The 7,453-nt window shown below is 37.9% G+C and overlaps 1 protein-coding gene across 1 annotated transcript; it reads left to right on the top strand.

Annotated features, from left to right (window-relative positions):
* Window positions 1-1,153: 1,153 nt before the first annotated feature.
* Window positions 1,154-6,991, top strand: LOC103590245 (kelch repeat and BTB domain-containing protein 2-like). The gene is made up of 3 exons (XM_008572448.1): window positions 1,154-1,648; window positions 4,101-4,247; window positions 4,407-6,991. The coding sequence occupies exons 1-3, from the start codon at window positions 1,487-1,489 to the stop codon at window positions 5,805-5,807; spliced, it is 1,710 nt and encodes a 569-aa protein (XP_008570670.1). The 5' UTR covers window positions 1,154-1,486; the 3' UTR covers window positions 5,808-6,991.
* Window positions 6,992-7,453: the final 462 nt, after the last annotated feature.

Here is a 7,453-nt window from a genome sequence, read left to right as displayed (position 1 = left end):
GGTCCGGTACGGGGGCAACACTGAGGGTTGCGGTCCGTTGCCAGACATGGAAAAAGACAAAAAAAAAAAAAAAAAAAAAAAAAAAATCACTAGATCTTGTTGGCTCTTTGTAATAGTTTTTATTTTCATTTCTGCCACCCCAGGTCAGGTTCTTCTTACCTCTCATCTAGATTATTGTTGTAGCCTTACAACCAATTTTCCTGTCTCCAGCCTTTAGCTCTTGAGGTTGACCTGTCACAGTATTCATGCTATAGTACATTTTATCATGCTAAATCCAGGCTACAAGGAAAAGCTCAGACTCCTTTGTCTCATTGTCAAGGCACTCTGTGGTCTGACTGCCACTCATCTTTCCAAGTCATTTTCCAGTGTCCTTCATGAGCCCCTTGTATCAGCTATGCCCCTTAAACAAATGGTTCTTTTGTTCTACCCTATTTTACCTATTTTGAATGCCTTCCTTACTCATCTCCTTGTCCTTGAAGGACCCAGGCTAGTAAGTATAGTGATAACTGCTCTTGATTGCTACATGCAAGGGCTTTTCTCTCCTACGCTTGCAGTAATATGCGTCTCTCACCTGTATATATGGGCATTTTACTTTGTATTCTCCACAATACCAGATACCTTTCTAGCATAGTTTCATGTATATAATAGATTTTGGGGAAACCGTTCTGCACATTTTTAGGAAATTGAGTAAATGAATTTTTTAAACAGCTTTGAGAGATAATTTACACACCATAAAATCCATCCTTTTTTTTTTTTCTGTCTTTTTCGTGACCGGCAAGGGGATCACAACCCTTGGTGTGGTGTCGTCCGCACTGCACTCAGCCAGTGAGCGCACTGGCCAGTCCCATATAGGATCCGAACCCATGGTGGGAGCGTCGCTGTGCTCCCAGCCTTGCACTCTCCTGAGTGTGCCACGGGGCCGGCCCAAATCCATCCATTTTTAAGTGTACAATGAAATGAATTTTAGTATATTGACTGAGTTATACAACCATTTCCACAGTCTAATTTAGAGCATTTCAATCACCGTGTGCCATTTATAGTCATTCCCCATTTTTACCCACAGCTCTAGGGAACTACTGTTCTACCTTCTGTCTCTTTATATGTTTACCTTTTTTGGGCATTTCATATAAATGAACTCATAAATATGTGGTCTTTTATGTATGGCTTCTTCCACCAAGCATGTTTTTAAGGTTCATTTATGTTACAGTATATATCAATACTTCCTTTTTATTGCTGAATAGTATTCCATTGTATGAATATGAGGAGTAAATGGAATTTTGGTGTTTTCAGTCAGAATGGCATAGTGGAATAGTCTGGTATATCTTTGGCACTGGATTATAACCTTTTCTGTTGTCTACCTCAAAAGTCTTTCCTGTAAGTAAATATCCTAAAAAAACATCCCGTGTTGTCTAGTTTTTCTTTTTAGCTCTACTTTTGTTTTACACTAAACCCTTAAGCTTTGTTTCCCCCTCTCTACTGTAGGGCCATGTTCATGAGTGGACTGAGTGAAAGCAAACAGACACACGTACACCTGAGGAATGTGGATGCTGCCACCTTACAGATAATAATAACTTATGCATACACGGGTAACTTGGTAATAAATGACAGCACTGTAGAACAGCTTTATGAAACAGCTTGCTTCCTACAGGTAAGCAGTTTTTTTCCTCAATTATATACATGAATTTTGGTTTATTTTGTCAAGAAACATTGTTTCACCAGTGATATATCTATGTAATATTTTTTATTGCAGATTTTATTTATTTATTTATTTAAAGATGACTGGTAAGGGGATCTCAACCCTTGGCTTGGTGTTGTCAGCACCACACTCAGCCAGTGAGCCAACCGGCCATCCCTATGTAGGATCCGAACCCATGGCCTTGGTGTTATCAGCACCACACTCTCCCGAGTGAGCCACGGGGCGGCCCTTGATGCAGATTTTAGAAGATAAAAGTTTTCTTCTTTTTATAAAATGTTCAAGGTAAAAACAGAATAGGATTTGATCAGCCAATAAGTTAGTTAGTGTTATGATGGGAATTTAACTTAGTTAATTAAAAAGGTAAAAATTTCATACTGTTTTCATGTTCTGCCTAATATACCTGAAAACTTAGATTTCAAGTAAAAGGAATTTTTGATAGTATTTATTGAGTTTAAGTGCTTCAATTTTTTTGTGCTTCAAGCTTACATATACTAATTTTTGATGGTGTTACTTTTCACAAAAAAATTTAAGATTCTTTGAAAATTGTCAGACTTATTTATAATGGTTATGTGATCGTATTGAGTTATTAAGAAGTATTTAAACAAAAATCAAAAAGTGATGACCTATATATTTATGTATGATTGGATTTAGTTTTTTCTTTTTCTTTTTTTTTGCCTCTGGCCAGTAAGGGGATCCAAACCCTTGACTTTGGTGTAATAACACCATGCTCTAACCAACTGAGCTAACTGGCAAGCCTGGTATATTTATGTATGGTACACAAAATTTACTCTTTTCCCCCCCTCATATTCCCTTTTTACATTTTAAGAGGAATGTAAGAGTATTTTCCTCATTCTTTTCCCTGTTTTGGAATAACGCTTTGTATTTCAGAAGCAAAGTTTCTCCAGAGGGAGAACCTTTAGACCAAAGGTTAAATTAAAGGAGCACAGTTCATGGTACCTCATTAGGTACTTCATAAATGTGTGGTGAATGAATTTGAATGACACTGGTAGAATGTCAATACCAGAGTGTAACTCTGGGAACCAGAACTCATTTCATGCCTATGTCTTCCTTTTTACTTTTGCACTCTTATTGTCTATAAAATTATGCAGTGTCCTACTATACCTACAATTTTGAGGAAACAGGCTATGGTAGCTTCCTGATGCTTTAGAATCAAAGCCGTTCACATCTTAAATTCAAACTTGAAAGGGAGAAATGCTTATTGTAAACGCTGTCTATAGCTTGCAAGTTTTCATTACTTTAAAAGCCAGGAAATAAAAGCAGGCATTTTTCATAGTTGCTAAGAAATGGAAGAATTTTAAGAAATTTGGATTCCGGAAACACTTCAATACTGTAAATATTCACAGTTTTTTATAAGTTTATTCTGCCATATTAATGACAGCTATATGCATAAGCTTACCCAATTGCAAAACAGGACTCTGCCTCTTGGACTGGGTTACCCTGGCAAGCCTTAGATGGGGCATTCTGTGACTTACCAACATAACTTTCACTGTTAACCACAGGAAGTGATAATATTTTTATGTGCCAGATACTGCATTTATGCTTTACAGTAATCATTTGAGGTAGACAACTAATATTTCCCAGTTTTATACAAGAGAAAACTGAGGCATAGAGAGGTAAAGCTATTGCTTAATATTATACAGGTACTAACCGGCCAATTTAAGTTTTTAATACAAGCAGCTTGACTCCACTGTAAGTGCTTCTAGTTAACCACTATGGTGCTGAATACGAATAGTAGGTAGCATTTCTGATTCAACTGAGATCTAACTTTCCTTCAAAAGAAAAAAAAATCTAGGAAATATAGAGTGTTTAAGATGGGTCATTTAAATATAGGTAACTTGTAACTGCACATAAATGTATTTATTGTGCCTTTGATTTATCTTGCCCCTTTAGGTAAGAATAGCAGATAACTACTCTTACTCATTGTGCATGGTTTTCTGGTTTTATGTGACTATCTTGTCTAAATTGAGAAAACCAGAATTCAGCTACTCAACAGTGATCATTTCCTATACTATAATTTACTTACATTGTTTTCATATGGTTCTCTCAATTATATATTTTTTAAAGCCTAGAAAAGTATAACATACATGAACTTTCTTACCTATCCCTTAAGGCTATTCAGTTTTTAAGTGCCAATATAATGTTGTACTACTGGTTCCTAAATAGGACAGTTTAAGTAGGCCACTAAGCAGGAAAAAGAAATGCAGAACTATGCATAGTGTTGTAAGTTTACCATTACTGGAAAACCTTATCTCTTAGCTCAAACATATGTATCTGAAAATAAAAATTGTAGTATGGAGATCTGATTAATATACCTATAGCTTTCATAAAAATAAAATTGTCTGTCCTGTCCTTATTAGCCTTTTATTCCCCCTTCTCATTTTAGGTAGAAGATGTGTTGCAACGTTGTCGAGAATATTTAATTAAAAAAATAAATGCAGAGAATTGTGTGCGATTGTTAAGTTTTGCTGATCTCTTCAGTTGTGAGGAATTAAAACAAAGTGCAAAAAGAATGGTGGAGCATCCGTTGCCGGTCACAAAAAAAGACAAAAAGGAAAAAATAAATAAATAAATAAATAAATGCAGAGGATTGTGTGCAATTGTTAAGTTTTGCTGATCTCTTCAGTTGTGAGGAATTAAAACAAAGTGCGAAAAGAATGGTGGAAAACAAAGTGCAAAAAGAATGGTGGAGCACAAGTTCACTGCTGTGTATCACCAGGAAGCTTTCATGCAGCTATCACATGACCTACTGATAGACATTCTCAGTAGTGACAATTTAAATGTAGAAAAGGAAGAAACCGTTCGAGAAGCTGCTATGCTGTGGCTGGAGTACAACACAGAATCACGATCCCAGTATTTGTCTTCAGTTCTTAGCCAAATCAGAATTGATGCACTTTCAGAAGTAACACAGAGAGCCTGGTTTCAAGGTCTGCCACCCAATGATAAGTCTGTAGTGGTTCAAGGTCTGTATAAATCCATGCCCAAGTTTTTTAAACCAAGACTTGGGATGACTAAAGAGGAGATGATGATTTTTATTGAAGCATCTTCAGAAAGTCCTTGTAGTCTTTACTCTTCTGTCTGTTACAGTCCCCAGGCAGAAAAAGTTTACAAGCTTTGCAGCCCACCAGCTGACTTGCATAAGGTTGGGACCGTTGTAACTCCTGATAATGACATCTATATAGCAGGGGGTCAAGTTCCTCTGAAAAATACAAAAACAAATCACAGTAAAACAAGCAAACTTCAGACTGCCTTCAGAACTGTGAATTGCTTTTATTGGTTTGATGCACAGCAAAATACCTGGTTTCCAAAGACCCCAATGCTTTTTGTACGTATAAAGCCGTCTTTGGTTTGCTGTGAAGGCTATATCTATGCAATTGGAGGAGATAATGTAAGTGGAGAACTTAATCGAAGGACCGTAGAAAGATATGACACTGAGAAGGATGAGTGGACAATGGTAAGCCCTTTGCCTTGTGCTTGGCAGTGGAGTGCAGCAGTTGTGGTTCATGACTGCATTTATGTGATGACACTGAACCTCATGTACTGTTACTTTCCAAGGTCTGATTCATGGGTAGAAATGGCCATGAGACAGACTAGCAGGTCCTTTGCTTCAGCTGCAGCTTTTGGTGATAAAATTTTCTATATTGGAGGGTTGCATATTGCTACCAATTCTGGCATAAGACTCCCCTCTGGAAGTCTAGATGGGTCTTCAGTAACTGTGGAAATTTATGATGTGAATAAAAATGAGTGGAAAATGGCAGCCAACATCCCTGCCAAGAGGTACTCTGACCCCTGTGTAAGAGCTGTTGTGATCTCAAATTCTCTGTGTGTGTTTATGCGAGAAACCCACTTAAATGAGAGAGCTAAATACGTCACCTACCAGTATGATCTGGAACTTGACAGGTGGTCTCTGCGGCAACATATATCTGAACGTGTACTATGGGACTTAGGGAGAGATTTTCGATGCGCTGTGGGGAAACTTTATCCATCCTGCCTTGAAGAATCTCCATGGAAACCACCAACTTATCTTTTTTCACCGGATGGGACAGAGGAGTTTGAACTGGATGGAGAAATGGTTGCACTACCATCTGTATAGTGGGGGCGTTAAGGAGTGTACGCCTGATTTATGTGCTGTGTCATTTTCTTTGCTAAACAAGAGAGGCTATGAAAAGACTAAATATGAGTACATAAAAGTCTATCTTTGATAAATTTTATTTTTGTGCCCTACTTATTTGCATCAGTATAATATATATCAGTGAGTCTTACAGAAAGATATGCTTCCATAATATGAAATAGATTATTCAATAATTGAGAAGCTTTTATGTGTATCAAGAGAACATAAGAATTTGGATTATCTAACATTGTTAGCCCTGTGTATGTACAGTTCAAAAAGTTCACTTATAAAAGTAGTTTCCTGTTCCTAGTGTGTTTATCACAAGTTGTGCTGAGGTTATTTTAGTATGTGTATTTCATTCCTGTGCTTCTGTTCTGAAGTCCTGGAATATAGTTTTTTTCAGTGTAATTGATTCACCTGCACTTAACACTAATGTCTGTGTTGGTATAGAAGTGTCTAAATCCTATACTATAGTTGAGGAAGATCTTCCATAATTTTTTGGTATTACACAGGGAAAGCTATGACTGCAGGATCAGTCTAACTATACTATTAGGTGCATGTATTCTTTTTCACTAACTTATACTTGTCTATCTAGAATACAGGTCTTCCAATCAACTGGTCATTTACCAGGTGTGGACTTACGTTGCTGGGCTTGCAATAAGAATTGCTAGCCCCTCATTGTGCGGGTCTGCGTGGAGCTTTAATCAGTAAATGCCTCCACTTTCTGTATTACATTAACATTGGCTCATGCATATAACTACCTGCTGCTGATGTAGTTCTCCATCTTAAAGATTTAGAGTGGGTTAACCAGGTCATTACATCTTAATTTAATAACAAGCATTACTGTAGAGTGATTGTGTATAGGTATGTTAGCTGTCAGGATGTTTTTTTTTTTTTTTAAACTGGTTGTGTGTGTGTTGTGGGGGTAGGATTAGGAAGGTGAACTGTTCAGGAATTCTCTGCACTAGCTGTGCAGAAGAGCAGATAATTAGGGCTGCTCTGGCATTAATCCCAGGAACCACTAGCAGTAGTGGGGCGCCACCAATCTAACATGAGCACAGGTGCTTCGTGACAAACATTACTAGCATGTTCAACTGCATAATGTTCTGGCACTGTATTTTGAATGACATTAATTTATTAAATAAATTGTATATATTCAAAATCTGTTTTTCTTTTGTGATGAAAATGGTCTGTCTTTTAGCTTTGGTTTTACTGGGTCAGCTTAGCTAGTTATAAGTATGTATATTGAGTTCTCTATAAGATTTCCTTGTGTTCTGAGCCATGAACTTTGTAGAAATTTTTTACAGCAGCAATAGAAAACTAATACATGAGATTATCCCATGGGAGGGACCCTGTGACAGACTGGGGTGTCAGGCTCCAGGAGAAGCTTCTGTTGAGAGGTTAGGCAGGCAGCCAGAGCAGCTGGGCCTTCCCCAGGTCTGCCTGGGGCTGTGGCTCCTTGTTGTTGCGTTGTTCACCGTCTGGCTGCTGGGCCTGGGATCCAGCCATGCCTGAGTCCCGAGGAGGCCTATAACTGGGGAAGAGAGGTTAGGCTTAGGTGTGGTCAGAAGCTACCTCTGAAGCCGACAGCTTTGGCTCCAATCTGACATTCATTTTTTCGTTGTACT

The sequence above is a fragment of the Galeopterus variegatus genome, unplaced genomic scaffold (assembly GCF_000696425.1).
Source record: "Galeopterus variegatus unplaced genomic scaffold, G_variegatus-3.0.2 Scaffold785, whole genome shotgun sequence".
In the NCBI taxonomy this organism is placed as follows: domain Eukaryota; kingdom Metazoa; phylum Chordata; class Mammalia; order Dermoptera; family Cynocephalidae; genus Galeopterus; species Galeopterus variegatus.
The sequence above is the reverse complement of the archived record's forward strand: the minus strand, read 5'-3'. Positions and strand labels throughout refer to the sequence as shown.

Coding starts and splice junctions, on each gene's coding strand:
- LOC103590245 (XM_008572448.1), top strand. CDS start 1,487: ATGTTCATGAGTGGACTGAGTGAAAGCAAACAGACACACGTACACCTG. Junction 1,649..4,100: donor AAACAGCTTGCTTCCTACAG/GTAAGCAGTTTT, acceptor TTCTCATTTTAG/GTAGAAGATGTGTTGCAACG. Junction 4,248..4,406: donor TGGTGGAGCATCCGTTGCCG/GTCACAAAAAAA, acceptor AGAATGGTGGAG/CACAAGTTCACTGCTGTGTA.